Consider the following 16,573-nt stretch of genomic DNA (forward strand, 5'->3'; position numbering starts at 1 on the left):
GTAGTTTGGATAAATTTTGACATACAGGAGCTGATACTCTTTCAACATATGTATATCCTGATTTGTTAACCATTTTTTTTTGTCGATAGATTTCCATCTTTAGACTCTGATGTTTTTGATATAGTGCTGCATGATAAAATTGCTCTGTCAGGCAGAACAAATTATAGCCATTGTCGTAGGTGACTTTTTACGGACTTAAATATCCCTTTATTTAGGCAGTACTTAGGCGATTATTATGATCCGATAGTTGTTTTGGAATATGGCTGGCCGATTAATTATGTCAAAGATTCTTTGCCAAACCCGCCATCCCGTTCTGACTCCATGACTACACAACCGAAATCGACAATTATATTTCTAAAGAGATAGAGAATGGACATAGTTGTGGTCCTTTTGACAGTTACCCACTTAGTATTAAACAGTCCATCGCCCAATATTTTACAGTTCCAAATAAAGGAGGGTGGCCGTCGCGTTACAGTCGAATGGAGGAAATTTAGCAGTGAACTATTGATTCTTTTATATGGATAAGAGTGTTTCAAGATCTGGAAATGTATCAACTATTTTTAGTTGACCAACATTACTACATGTATGTTTTTTTCTGTGTTTTAGATGGAGAGATAAGGTTTGTGGAGATAAAAGTTTGATTTTCGGAATAGTAATGCGATGTTCTCCTTAAGCTTGCCAGGAACAACAATTTCTTACAATTATATACTGAAATTAAATAGCATTATGTTTTTATGCACTTTGTGTAATCAAACATGAAGTATTTATGTGCTAAAAAGCTCCATCAATATTCAAAATACGTCTACATAATTGAGCACATACAATTATGTACACCTCAACATTAGTCTTTACTTTCTAAATGCAATAAAACAAACACAAGTTTGGATCCTGAATGGCGCAGTGACCATCTCAAATTTTATTTCCTTAATACAATATGTATCTGATCTGGTTAAAAGTTCATCAAACTACAAAAATAAAGTCCATCAAAAACACAAAATACACTGCCTGACAGAATCTTTAACACGTTCTGTAACAAAATAATCTACAAAATAAATACAACAGATTTAAATACTGTACTACATGTATATAAAAACTTATATTACGTGCGATTGTGTGGTCACTACCGAGTTCTCGATAACTAAATACTAAGAGGGTTTTTAACGTCATTGACTACCCTGTCGGGTCTCGCACGAACGGTAAGTAAATACCCGTGCAAATAACTTAATATATACTAACATCCAAACCGGTTGACGGCAATAGTTATCCAACTTATACAACATCCCCATTAATAGATTAATGCGCAATCTTTCAAATTCCGCATAGCGCATATAAATTTATTAACTACATGAAGTATTAATTATATTGAGGATTTTGGAAGAGTGGATACATTACAATGCTAATACGATCTTTTATCCATTGCTACAAAGATGTTTTATATTTATTTGATTTTTATTCGCTTATCTTAAATATTTTTTCTTGGATCGATTAAGAACTAAATGTATGTGTCCAGTTTAACGACTTAAGTCGAGTCTGGTGTCGTGATGTATCGGTGTTTCTTACTTGTTATGTTTCCTTACCTAAGCAGGGTATTCTAAAACTAATAACTAATTACCGAAGACCTCAATTTCCATTCGCAACTTTACATATTAGACAAATGGTTATTAGACACCAGAATTCCCATAGAAGCTTGTAAGTGGATGTTTCTAACATTAGATTTTTTCGGCATGTTAAGAGCCTCAAATGTATTATGTTCTTCTGCCTTTTAAGAGAACCATGATTCGACGCAGTCCGTATAGGTTTACCCTTTAACCTTAAAGACGCTCTTCCATGGAAACGCAAGTCACCTGATCGCAATTCTGTTTTCCGATTGACCAAGTACTGATAACTTAGTGGCGTTCGAACAAATCTGTATCGAAAATTGAAATTGCGTGTCATGTATTATTTCCTGAATGAAATGTAGAAAATTATAAGTAAAAAGAACAAATTTTATAGCGTCTGCTATTTTAAAAGATTGTACTTGTTTTTATATATTGTTGTATTAGCTAGGAATGTTGATGATCAGATATTATGACCATATAGAGCATATATTAATATGCTGGAAGGGATTTCAGATATGACGTCAACTCATCAATCATAGCTATCCCAAGGTCAGAAAGAAAGATTTAACTCCCCTTACAAAATCTAAATTTCTGCTTTTCTTCCATAGATTGTTGAGATGAAGATAGCCTGTCACCTTCTCAGCATAATTTTCATTCTCTTGGCCATGGGGTGCGACACTTGCCACTCAATCTGGGGTATCGGAGTAAATGTTAATGGCGCATGGAGACTGGAGATCATCCTTGTACCAGACATACATCAAGAATGATCACATCAGATTATTCTTCTTCACATTAGTCAGATCTGTGTTTCCATGTAATTAACAGACCTTCATTTACTAGAACTTAGCATCAATATACATGTATGTCTTAGACTTGACCTTAGTCCTGCTCTTCTCTTTGAACTCCGACTTTACCATAGTCCTGCTCTTCTCTTTGAACTCAGACTTTACCTTAGTCCTGCTCTTCTCTTTGAACTTAAACTTTACCTTAGTCCTGCTCTTCTCGTCGAACCCAGAGACTTTACCTTTAAGTTAGTCGTGTTGTTCTCTTTGAACTTCTGATATGTTTTATAGTATTGCATTGTAGTTATTTCATTTGATTTTGTTAGTGTTATGGAAATTTTTATAGGTCAGTGTCACATAATGTGCTGATTTGTATAAATGTATATGATACACTTCTTGAGACGTTTAGATTTCCTGTACGCACGATATCTAAACGCACACTAAACGCTCACCAAACGATCGATAAACAAACCTTCTATCGTGCGTATAAACGAACGCTCCTATCCAATCGTGCGTTAAAACGCACGATACGATAAAAAAGCTCCTAGCGTGCTAGTACGAATTTCCTCTGACCCTGCAACCCTCCTCTTTTTTATTTGGATATTGACATGTCGGGTTGGGGTCAGGACGATGTGCCATACAAAAAGTTGGAGATTCAGCGGTACCGCGGAGTATCGCCCTTCACGCGCTTCGTACGACTTTCATGTTAAAATCGTGTAGGTGATGCATACCTAGTTCGATTCGGGATTCATTTTTCTTTATGCTGATGTACGTTTTATCGGCTATTTGTCATAAAATCTCGGTAAAAAGAAGTCTGAAAGCCTTAACCCAGGGTCAGCACTCATTTACTTTCGATTTCCAACTTTGAGTGACGCAAGCGAGATTTGGTCATCCTGTTAGAAACATATTCTGAAAAAAAAATATGTTTAGTTGCATATGATGAGGCACACTGCATATCAGAATGGTATGTTGTATATAGTGACAAAAAGAAATGTATGCAGTACAGTTAGAAATCTACATGTCTTGTGGATGTACATAAAATGACAATTGCAACCTGGTAGCTGCCTCCCATGTGTAATAACTTATGTTTTACATGAAAAAGGGCATTTTTTGTAAAGGGTTATTGTTCGAGCTGGCACACATTGTATATTTATTTTTTTTACAATACACAATAAAAACCATATTTAATTTTACAGGTGATTAGATTTTAGGGAGGACCATAGAAAAGTTTGAATTATTCAAAGTGAAATAAATTCCACAATTCTCAATCTAACTGCAACTTCAACCAAAGACATAAGGACATATCTGTTGTATTGGAGCTAAGTGAGGCATCTGATGTGTCAGTTTTATCGAACAATTAAAAGTTATATATACATGTACATGTACATTTGTATATCTGCAAATTGAAACAATTAATATTTGTGTTGGCTCTCAAATCCTAAAATCACAATGTTTTTGTACAGAATGATGTTTTTGGCATTGATACAAAAAAATAATTTGTAAAATGGACCATGTATTATGTTTTATTATTCTGTCTTCGTTCAATCTCTGAAGCATCGACCATTGTATTAGCAAGGGGCAAGTGATCCAAATTCCTGAAAGGAATATTTTACTCCTCCAATGAAAAGAAAATAATGATTTTATGTTTCCCCAATTACTAAACAAGACATTTTTTTTCAAAATGAAATATTGATTTCAGTTGCTTCTGAGTTAAAACTAAATGTTTGTGCAACATAAATTTCTTATTTGACATCAAATCCCTGCCCCCTAAATCCTACAAGAATATTGTCACTGGAAGATGTAACTAAGTTTACCAGTGTATAAACATGTTTTATTTATGATGCATGCACATAGTAATAGAGACAAGTGCAACATTTTGTTTAAACATGTAGGTACTCAAGTAAATTCCAAATCAACTTTTAATTAACTAATGTGAATGTTATAACTCACCATAACATACTTAGGTGAAGAAAACTCCTCAGCAATTAAACAAATTGAAAGCAAATGCGAAACCCTACAGTACAAGAATGTGTCCAACTTAAAATAAAAAGCTTTGCCATATGCAGCATGATACAACCACAGTCAATTAAACTCTGCAAGTGTGGACACAATATTAGTTATTGACACACTTAATATAGAGTCTTACAGTTCATTATGGACATAACAAATCATTTGGACACAATATTGCACATTTTGAAATTCAATACAAGTATAAATGTCTGCTTTAGAGTGCATTCATGGATCACTTTGTACTTCATTATCTCAAAAAATATGATTTGTTAGGGCGTGACTTCCTTTATAATTTGAAAACTGCAAAAGATATTTGAAATCTAATTGAAAAAACGCAGGCAAGGATTTTGATGTGACATCTACAAAATTTTTCAAACCAAACCAGAAATAAACAAGTGTTTTTCCCCTTTATTTCTTGAATCAAGGGGAAAAAATACTTGTTTAAAAAATAAGTGCAAAACATATTTATAAACTGCTATTTAAAAATATGAAGCAATTTAAAATCTAGAAGAAAATGTATATGATTGCCTTCTGCCCCCCCCCTCCAACACACACACACCCAATGCATTTCCAATATTTTAATAACCTGCTCGAAAATTGAGTTTAAACAGTTGAATTAGGGTATTCTAAGGATGAGGTGCCACATGTACTATTTTACACATCTAAAAAATTCACAGTTCAACCAAAAGTAATTGTAATTTATAAATTGGATCCAACCACGTGTTTTCATATGTTGTTCCAGTGCACACGCTTGTTTAGACACACAAAGAAGGCGGTGTCTGTTGATCTCACGTGACGGAATTTCATTTGCATACGACCAAATCTCGCTTGGGTCACTCAAAGTTGGAAATCGAAAGCAAATGGCTGCTGAACCTGGGTTAAGGCTTTCAAACTTCTTTTTACCGAGATTTTATGACAAATAGCCGATGAAACTTACTACAGCATAAAGAAAAATGAATCCCGAATCGAACTAGGTATGCATCACCTACACGAAAGTCGTAAGAAGCGCGTGAAGGGCAATACTCCGCGGTACCGCTGAATCTCCAACTTTTTGTATGGCACATCGTTCTGACCCCAATCCGACATATCAATATCCAAATAAAAAAGAGGAGGGTTGCAGGGTCAGAGGAAATTCGGACTACTAGCGTGCGTTTATACGCACAATAGACGAATAATGAAAAATAATAATATTAACAAATAATGACAAAAGAAAAAGTAGAAAATTGAAATAATGAAAATATATAAATTAATAAAAGCAAATAATATGAAAATAACAGTTGAATCAAGGAAATAATCAAAGTACAAATTAATAAACGAACGTTTCCTCGTGCGTTTAAACGAACGCTTGTTTCGTGCGTTTATCGTGAGTTTAAACGAATGCAAAACGATGTGTTTCCGTAGTCGAACTCTCCCGTCGAATTTCTGATTTTGCTTTGCAAGACATGATCTTAGTAATTTTAACCGAGTTTTGTCATTTTAATAATCATTATGAAAATTAATATCATATTATAAAAGTTTTGTATCTAATATATTCTGTCTTTGTATGACGTCACTGTTTGCCTCCACGTTATCGTTGGTACCTGCTTGAATAGCTTGATCAACCATATTGGTTACTCGGGTATTCTCGTGTTCCTCTGATATTCCTATCATGCACGAAAACCAAGATGTCACTGATGGAAAAGTTTTTAAGAAAGATTTTTGAAAAATATCATTTAAAAATGCATAAATAAGAGGATTTAGGCACGAATTTGTGTACGACAGTGTATGTGCGAGCAACTTTATGATAAACAACACTTCCGTTTTGGGGAAATCTGGGTAAAGTTTGGTGTAAATATTTAGAACGTGAATTGGAAACCAGAATATGGCAAATAATAGAATGATTAGAGCAATCATTCTGGTTATCCTTTTCTTCCTTCTGTGTTGGGATTCTGGTTGGGTTTCTACGCATCTTCTTGTCTGAAATAAACAACAATATCGCAATACAAAACCAAAACAGGTATAAAGAGACATTGAAGAAAGGGTTAGCGACATATTATCCCTTAAAAATACTAAGTCTGGACCTATTTCTTTTTTTCTTGAGCAATCTTCACTTTGCACACTTCGGAAGCATTATATTATACGTAATTGTTCGTTTCTAACCATTGCATGAATCTAAACTGAAATCCTAATTGAAACAAAGCGGCTTTCTGACACCTACATGCATTTTTTTCATTATTTTTATTCATAAACACATATTTGTTTTTCTGAAAATTCAAAAATGCTTTTTCGTACAATCAAATGTTTCATAATCAAATAAGATTTTAAAGTTGTTGTCCTCATTTTTATTGTAGAACATGAGAATTTTTAAAAGACGTGACAAATGCCGCAATATTTTTGACTTTTTATCTTAAAGATATCGTTTGATATCATAAAGACTGCATATAGGAGTTTAACAAACCTCTCTGATGGATCAAGATTGCATACAGGAGTTTAACAAAGCTTTCTGGTGGATCAAGACTGCATATTTGAGGTTAGCAAAGCTCTCGGATGGATCAAGCCGATTTGAGCTGTTTTCTTTAATTGTTATACGAACTTTAAACAGAACTTAACCTGAATGTCAACTAATGCAATAACGAATTTTGTAGAATGCTAAAACTATAGAAATGACATCCAAAAGGCAAAATTTACTTGTCGTCTGTATCCACGATGAAGATTACGTAATATCCGGTAATAGCAGGCGACAATAATTAACAGCGGGATGACGTAATTAGTTGCTGTCACTGTGATGAGGATGACTTTACCGAGTGTTTCATCAGGCCACACCTCCTGGCAATAAACATGACTTTCTCTGTAAACTGTTCGGTGATACATTGCAAACGGAATAGATATAAAACACGCCACTGCAAAAGCAAATAACTAGTTCATCAAAAATTGGCAAAAATACAAAAGCGTAAATAATAAGACAACTCAGAGACACCGAAATCCAAATCGTTGCATGGCTTCAATGACGAAACAAGAAAAAAAGACGGTCTACATACAGAATGTAACAGAAAAAAAATAAAAACTGAAGATTAGGGAACAAGAAAAAAAACTAAACCGTGAGTAACATTAGGTGAGCCGGATGGATCGAATCAGTTGATTTCATCAATATTCAATATTGAACAAACAACATTAAATATACAAGTTTTGAATAATCATTTTTCATATCTACGGAAGGCAAGCCATTTTAGCAAGGTTTTCTTTTTTTAAATGGACATAACCACCAACACACGACAATCTGGTTGGCGGTCTCGTTTGGAAGAACAATTTATTTTTCTTTGAACTATTTTACTTTGGTACATATAATTACATGTTGTACCTAAATGGTTTGAAATAAATTAATGTATGAAATAATTTACCGTACATCATATATTTGAATTTGAAGTCTACTGCTGTCCATTGCTCTAACAGGAGAGTAAATCAGTCTGTCAGGTTGGAGAGTTACTGAGTTACTTCTTTTTTTAAAAAAAGTCAAAGTCGGGAATATTAATAAGGTCTATTGTAAAAGGACAATCACTTCTTCGTACTTATTTTTCTTTTATTAACTTCCCTCTTCACAGTCACAAAGCAAATGGTTGGTACCTCATCATTCGGGTTACAAATGGTCTTTTCAAACATTTCTGAACAAAATTATATTTGTAATCATCTGCATGTGTTACCAAACTACATATGCCTACCTGTCCAAACAAGAAGACATGTGATTGTCGATATCCGTCGATTTCTCCAATTTATAGAACTAAGAGGGTGGACTATTGCGTAATACCTATCTATAGTCATCGCTGTTAGTGTGAAGGACGTGGCATGTAATGTTACCTGCAACGATATAAAAAAAAACATTTTTTAAATCTTGATCTTTTCGGTACTTCTATACATACAATCCGTATTAAGCAATTACAAATGTAATTTTACGGTAAGATCACATTTAAAAACAAAAAAAAACTGAAGCATCAGCATCATTAACATAAAACTCTTAAGGTTTAAACTAAGGTGTTCCGGAAGGATAAGCAGTAAACGGAAGAAAGTTGAAATAAAGCAGAGGTAATCATAGACAGAGTAAAATAAGCCGCATAAAAAATGACATCCGCAAACTTAAAATATTCGACTATATCTCTAAAGCAAACTTTAACTTATACATGTAACAGTAAAGCATGTCTGAACCAAGCTGTAATTTTAAATTTATCGGTTAAGACAGGTACAGTGTACATGTAGGTGTTCGGTTTACCAAGGATCAAAATACATTAGAATTGATGTAAAAGTGTATGGTTTAAACAGGTTTCTATTCAGTGACCGGCACTCTAGCACATTGCTTAAAAAATAACCATCGGGAACCTATCTTGCAGGTTGTACGCCAAGCGACTTCCGAGTTTCAGCACCTTCGGTGCTTTGATTTTTAGAAGAACTATGCCGTACTAATACCTCGCAATGTTTTTTTTTTCATCTGATTATCATTAGCTCATCAAATTTCAGGTGTTAAATCAACTTGATAAACAATTACTCCTACTTAGTTAAGTGAGATCATACCTTTACAGGTTTTTTTTTAAATTTTAGTTTCTTTAGTTTAACAGGAAAAATATTTCGTTAATTGACCCCGATCATTACATGTATATAATTTAATTTCACAAGTAACACGGATTCTGATTCGTCAATCATCATCTCACAGTTATCACTTCTGTATCCAAGCTTAAGGCTATTTTACATTTCAGAGAGCGTCCACAAAAAATCCAGAAAGTGGGTGGTATAAATGCACTTTTTTTCCCTTTGGGTCAGCCTTAACCACAAAACAATCGTCTAATACAGATATTGTATTCCCTGCAATGTTAACTTTAAGTAGGGACAGGTCTAGGAACGTCTTTGTGTTGTACTGCATTTTTTCATTCCGGGCTACTAGTTATCGGTATTTGATTTCACTGGGTTTTTTATTTGCTTTTTTTGGGAGGGGGGTTGGGGTTTTGGGGTTTTTGTTAATGTTATTGTTTTTGGTTCAGAAATCCAGCATCCAGCCCAGCAGTTTAAGTTGTATCAGAAAGCGCGTCCTTAAAAAAAGCTGATAACATTCATCCTACCGGTGCACATAGGTCAATGTTTCAAATTTAAGTGGAGTCCGACTTATTCGTATACATTTGTATGTATGTGTTATATTTATTTAATGCTTGCTGTATGTGTTTATTTTGTCGTGTCGTTATCCCTGTATAATGTTACGTTTTTTATTATCCATCGAATACTGGTTCCTTTGCTTTCCTTCCCTTAAACACAAGCAAAACATGTACATGTAGCTTTTAATGAGGTCAGTAGAATATGCAGCCATAAATGCTGAAATTGGCTGAGTAGATATGCTATGGTTATGTGACCCACGAAGATTTCCAGTTCTGGGCCCGGAAAAGAAAACGCCAGGTCTCGATACCTACATGTATATTTTCAGCAGCATTACTTTTAGGTATACATTACATTCATTAAGTGTAAGTTAATGTAAGAATCAGAAATATGCATGTCAAAAACCCAACGATCTGACAATATAATTTTACCCAAGGATGCTTTCTCTATTTGAAAAAACAATTATTTGATCTCTATGTAACTGATTTGCTCAGAAATTTTCAATTTTCAATAGAATGTCAGAAATATGAGGTTTTTGACAGAGTTATCCCCACTTAAAACTGCTCAATTTCAGAGCATTTCAATGAAATCATAATTCAATTTACCAAAGTGATATGGAAAATCTTGTCATTTCTCCTTGGTTTTGATGGTTCAAATGGTCAAATTAAACTTTCAAAATGGTGTTTTTTATACCATGTGTCAATCACTACCTTATTATTACAGAGACTGACACTTATCTGTACTATATTTGCCTTTTTTGTCGGATACCTCAACACTTAAGAAATTGAGCTGATTCAAAGACATTGTTATTTCTCCGGTACATTATCGTGAACAACTGATACAATGTATCTATTTCGTTGGTTATCATTTTGATCAAAAACCTTATAGAAGAGAAATATAATTATAAATTATGTAATGTATATCACAAAGGTTTTTTTCAGGAACATTGATAACTATATAGAAGTTACAAATCATAAGACAAACAAGCAAAAGTAAAAGAAATTTGTAGCCAAAATAATTATAAATTAATAAAAAAAAATTAAGACAACACGTAAAATGGATCAATACTCAGTAAACCCTTCTTATTGCGTCGTAAGTGGACAAATTGTGCCGCTTTTGTTTTCAACACGGTTATGATTATATAACAAGTCTCGTAGGAGAAAGAAAGGGCACCGAACAAGTGACTGCCAAACAAATTATTCAAGTATCATTCCGTGTAAGAAACCGGCAATACGAAGCCCATTATTTTTCTTAATTTGTTTTTATAAAGATATTCAAATATATCCTGAAGCATCTGTGATGTAGATCGTATTGGGAAAAGTGATGGAAGATTTTCCCGCCATTTTTCATCGTGCATTTCAACTAAATCTGACCTACATGTACATGTATCAATATCTTAAAAAGGCAAACTTAACAAATACGTTGATGGTTATTTCTGGAGGTAATGATGTGTAAATATTGAATAATGCAATTTGTTTCTTCATGTGCCTCACCTTATGCACATTTTGCCTTATTCTTAGACCGAGAACTACTTAAGCAGAATTTGGATGTTAACTTTGGCCAATACTTTAGGAAAATGAAGATAGAGCTTGAAAATAATCACACTAAAGACTGAAAGTATTCCAATTTGGAAAATTCTGGAAAAAAATATCAGTTTTATAGCCTAAGCAAAAATTGTTCCATTCTGTCTTCAGACCCTATTAATCACAATTATTTCCGTTCAAAAAAATATCAGTCGAATACATCGTTTCATCGTTACGAGTTGACATTTTGGGAAAAAACGGGAGAAAATTGTCCCATTAGGTTGACTGAGATAAGATTCTGTCACAAGGTCTAATTCTTAGTCTGATAAATTTACAAACAGTACAGACAATTGTCAATTTATAAAATATAAGTATTCATTGTTGATCGGATTGAGTCACTTACCCCACGAGAGAAGGAAAACAAATAAAATGGTTAATATATAAACCATAAATTGGGTAAGTTGTAAAAAATATCATTTTGGTAAAAGTTCCAAGAAGAACAGGGAAGTTTTATGTTAGATAAATTTTACAAAGTGCTGCGATTATATCAGATGTGCAGATAAAACCTAAGTACAGTCTCCTCCGCAGACCTTTAACTGCTTTCTGGTTTACTACGTAGGACCCTTACCCTACTGGTGCACCTGGTTCATGCTCCCAGTTTTTAGTGGTGTCCTAGTTGCTCATTTACTTGTGTTACTTTTTATGTATCATTTTGGTTATTTTCTGTTCTTTGTTGTGTGTGTCTGTTTTCCATGTCTGGTCTCTGTCCCTGGGTTACATTTTTTTGATTTCCGCCAGAATCTTGGTTCCCTTGATTACTCTAGCATCCGCCATCTTAATTCACAATTAAGACATGAGCACTACTTGTTAAAATCCGACAAGCTATTTCCTTTGGTACTGTAATATCTTGCATACATAAGGAGAAGGGATAAAGCACTGAGTGTTGCAGAGGTATAAAGCTTTGAAATAACGAATATACCTTCTCAACAGGAGATTGACCCATGTCATACAGGGTAACATGTTGCATTTTAGGTACCATTGTATATATACATGTAGGAAAACTATAGTAGTATTTATTTCTCTGCATTTGGGTTGACCAATCGTGTACCCTATTCAGATGAAAGGAAGTAGAACTTTGAAAGGACAGATTGGTATACTGACAATGTTTGTAATGATGATTTCTTTCTCTTAGAATTTTTAAGTATTAAAGTTAAGAAAACTTTTTTTTTCTTGGAAATACTTTTTTAATGAAACTTTGAAAAGACTGCATATTACAACTGAGTATGGAACTAAAAAATGCAAAACTTACGGTACTTTCAAAGTTTTGGTGATGGTTAAAAAAAATCGTCAACCCCTATTGGCATGGTGATCCCTGAATGAAACAACAACAACAAAGGTTTTTGAGTCCTACTTTAAATTAGAAATTACTAAAAACATAAAAAGGTTAGTATTGTCGGCTATGGGAATTTAAATACTACCATTTCCCTTAAAATGAGATATCCCGTACAATGTTAGTATCCAATTCATGGTCACGTGACTGCAGTGAAGAGTTATATTTCATAAACCATGTGATTAAAAAGGGCGGAGAATACTGTCAAATTGTACACGACGTACATATCATAAAACCAATCGTAACTAATTTGCCTTTCTCCTTAAATGAAAGAAAAACATCGTACATAATAGGTGGCGGAAAAATCTGTGCGGATTTTTTTAAATTTTAGTCAATTTTGTATAATTTTTTATCATTAGTTTTTGCTTAGCTCCTCTTTGCTATGCAATTATAAGAGAATTTACTGTTCACCTGTTTTAGCTTGGTCTGGGAGATAAAAATATTTCTGATTCACGAATAGCTACATTTTAAGATAAGAATTCCGAAAGATTTGTTTCTTCATACGAGGTTATTTTTAGTGTAGCGGAAATGGCCAAGTGGTTTCGATTGGATCTAATGCATTAATATTGATGGCGTCATAGACAGTAATGACCTTGCTCAGACTTATGAAATTTTTCACATTTGTGGCACATGGGCCCGATCGGCAGACTGAAGCGCTTGAGTTAAGAATAGGCAAAAAAAGGATAAATAAAAACACAAATGATTATACATGTAGTACAAAACGTTTAAAAGTTGAGGGAAAATAATGTGTATAATATCAATGTTGTTTTGTTGAGTTCTCTATTGCCACAATTTTTTATATTCACTTTAATGGAGCTACATTACCACAGATAAAAATAATATATTCTGATTAATGGACTGATCAGTCATCAAATTTTACTGAGAAATTCTTACAGCAAATTGTAATACGTGACAAAACTATATTCGAATACTGTTTCGAAATGCATTCATAAATCAAAGACAAGCAATATCATTAGTTTCGGTTTAAATTGGAGACATTCGTCAAAATTTTAGACGTGGAAGTTTGATTCTAATGAAACAAGTGCTAATTTGTTCAAGAATTTAAAAACAATGTCGATCGGCAAAAATGTCCTAGACAACGTAAATAAATCCTAGCAATCAATAGAACCAACGGATTGCTAGTTTTTAGGTTGTAATTCGCTTCATTTGCATGTCCAAATATTTTTTATCTAATCTGTCGAATTGAATTGAAGTAAAACTTCTGAAACTGAACTCCACCAAGGCTTCAAATTAGATTTTGTGAAGACTAAGAGTATTCTTTTAACAAATCGAATAAAGCTGTACAATTGTAGATACATATTACTTTTAATCAGACGACGTCGGTTTGAAACGAATATTTCATTTCTAAGCTAAGGTTACCCTTGCTTCCCTATTTTTTTCTTCCTATCCTAGCACGTTTTATTGGTATTTTTCATGAAATGTCACTTAACTATTTTTTTTTAATTGAGCACTGTTAAAGTCAAGAAATCCTCCGATTACTGTTTATGTAAAATAATCTATAAAAATGATTTTACCTACCTAAATGTACCTTCCCTTTATCTAATGTAACCTTAAATTGTTGTATTTAGATTTTCATTTTGCTTTTCATTTTCAATTGCACGATATTTTATTACTCTCAAACTGAAAAATAGCATGTTTTTTCAATGAGAAAAGCAGATCACTAGTGACGTACATGTAGCAATTTCCGGAGTTGATACATGTATCTAGAAAGTCTTTTACAAACAAGCCTTTCTCAGTAGAAAAAAACAAAAACAAAATACAAATCAAGACAAAACAAAAATGTTTCGTCAACGTTTCCAATTTTTACCTGTTTGTTATTTCAATTCATAAGAAATTCATCTATCATTCATCATCTTTTTGATCTATTTATTTCACTTGTTTCCATGGTAATGCTTTATTTCATATTCAACAATGATACAACATACGACCGATGAACACATTACAACCAATGTTGGATTAAGGGGATGAAGGGGCACGGGTTTTGAAATCACCTCGCTTTTATTGGATATTATGTTATCGCGCAGAATTTGAGTAAAATTAAGTAAACACATAACAGCCTTAACCACAACACATTTTGTCTTGTATCCACACATTCAAAATGCCTTGACAACTTTGACATGATATGACTCTTTTTTTGTCATTGCTATTGATTAGTCTAAGAAATCACAAATGACAGAATAAATCAGTCATAAAACGGATCCATAAGTCAGAAGATCGCAATGAACGTCTAATTATTTACCAAATCCGGACTAGACATGATATCCGTTCCGGAAATTTGTAATAAAGAATTTAGATAATTGGCGTCGGAATGTTTGTTCACCGGCATTAACCTCTTTCTGATTGGTTTAATATCATCGCCATGTTGCCGTTTAATTTCTCAAGATGATAGTTGTTTTACAATCATACGCATTTTGTAATCCATCAGCATTTATTAGGATGACTGATTACTGAGTACAGATATAAATAAAAAGGTCATTGTTCTCTACTTAATTTGAAGTTCTTTGTACTGTTAATTCAAGAATATAGAGTAATAAGAAAATAAATGAACGATAAACTGAACCATCGACAAAATGAATGAACGATAAACTGAATCATAGAGAAAAAGAATGAAGATAAACTGAACCATCACTGAGAATTCAAATTTCATTAATCATTACATTTAAGGGTTACTGAGATCTTTGCGATGAAAACTTTGGTATCTTTCAAAAAATTGGCCACAAAATTACCCCTACATACAGGAAGATAATGCGCAACAGTTACTGCACTAAAAAAGCTTAAAACATCATATTAGAATAAAGTGTCTCTAAATCAGTCACATGCATGCAGGTTTGCTGAGATGTATGAAACAAATTAACAGGTGAGCTATTATCAGCATTTGGCACTCCTCTGACACTACTTGTCCAATTTCAACCAAATTTAGTATGAATGTTTCTTAGGGTATCGCGCATAGAACTGATGTGGGGATATTTTATCCGTCAAAAAACATGACCGCCGTAACTAAAAATAGAACATAGGGCTCACGCAATAGTTTTTCACATATATCTCCAAAACCGTTAGGTTAAGCCAAATTCTCATGTAGGTAGAAGAGTTCAGCATAATGGGATCTATCTGTGGTCATATTTTTCTTTTTAATCTGTTATTTTCCGCCCGATTATTGCGCTAATTGTTTGTCTGGAATTGCTTTAAACAGTGTAATGTCACTTAAAATTACGCTCTTTTACGATGTCTTTAACTAAAGCGCTTCACAACATGTATGTGCAACTATGAAAGTATTATGTTTTCGTTGCAATGTCTTTGAAAATGAATTACATGTACCAACTCAAACCCTGACTTGGGAGAATGACTCTGTGACTTTAAAAAGAACCGATCAAAATAGTTTTCGATATGTATAAAGTGGCAAAAACACTTGAGCTTTAAATCAATCCAAAGATAAATTGGGATCAGAAAAAAAGATACATGTACATTTGTTCTAACGTTGGGGTAAACGCTGAACAAGCGTAGAGCATGCTCAATATACGCTTCCGAGCGAAGAAAATTATTTTTGTTCTATCCAAGCCCTACCTCAAGGAAGTTAATATTGAGCTTGCTCACCAACTTACCACAAAAGGGTCTATTAATATGTTAAAAAGGTGTGTGGTTTTAACGATAAGAAAAAGTAATTCGTAACTCGGCTGTTTGAAATGTATTTACATCCCTACTTTTGTTTAAATGTTATATGCAGTTTTACAACAGCTTCTGGTAAAAAAATATTTAAAACTTAAAAGATGTATTACAAATACTCACATAGATCATGTAAGTTGTAATCCTGCAGATAAAATCCCCGAACAACCAGTCTGGGTTCGAGTAAGAGGCAGCGGTCGACGGAACTACGATGAGAAGAAAAGTCAGATCCGCTACGGCTAAATTAATTATGTAACAATTCGACGCCGTCATGTCACCATTTTTGCTAAGGGTATATATAACTAACCCGTTCCCTAAAGAACCAAGGAATACCAACAGAAACCAGATTGAAGGAACAAGCACTGTGTATACTGGACGACCAAAAAACGGGTCATCATCTCCGGAAACATTCCTTGTATGTTCCTGAAAATTCTCTATCTGGTTATTAACCGTACTTATGTGGAACGTCATTTGGTAAAC

At 33.6% G+C, this 16,573-nt stretch overlaps 1 protein-coding gene across 1 annotated transcript; it reads right to left on the reverse strand.

Moving 5' to 3' along the window:
- Nucleotides 1-5,708: 5,708 nt before the first annotated feature.
- LOC148600331 (galanin receptor type 1-like) lies at nt 5,709-8,341 on the reverse strand. Its single transcript, XM_088557108.1, has 3 exons — nt 8,086-8,341; nt 7,058-7,269; nt 5,709-6,346 (listed from the first exon to the last, which is right to left on the reverse strand). The coding sequence occupies exons 1-3, from the start codon at nt 8,243-8,245 to the stop codon at nt 5,897-5,899; spliced, it is 822 nt and encodes a 273-aa protein (XP_088413234.1). The 5' UTR covers nt 8,246-8,341; the 3' UTR covers nt 5,709-5,896.
- Between the last annotated feature and the right edge of the window lie 8,232 nt (nt 8,342-16,573).

Source organism: Perna viridis, chromosome 13, assembly GCF_037379345.1.
Source record: "Perna viridis isolate PV_CMFRI_1.1 ecotype Kerala chromosome 13, ASM3737934v1, whole genome shotgun sequence".
Taxonomy (NCBI): domain Eukaryota; kingdom Metazoa; phylum Mollusca; class Bivalvia; order Mytilida; family Mytilidae; genus Perna; species Perna viridis.

What these genes read in the sequence shown, in the direction of transcription:
- LOC148600331 (XM_088557108.1), bottom strand. Translation starts at nt 8,245, where the DNA reads ATGTTTTTTTTTATATCGTTGCAGGTAACATTACATGCCACGTCCTTC. An exon ending in ATGTCTTCTTGTTTGGACAG is followed by an intron (nt 7,270 to 8,085) that starts GTAGGCATATGT and finishes TTGCTTTTGCAG; the next exon opens with TGGCGTGTTTTATATCTATT. An exon ending in ATCGTGGATACAGACGACAA is followed by an intron (nt 6,347 to 7,057) that starts GTAAATTTTGCC and finishes TGTTTATTTCAG; the next exon opens with ACAAGAAGATGCGTAGAAAC.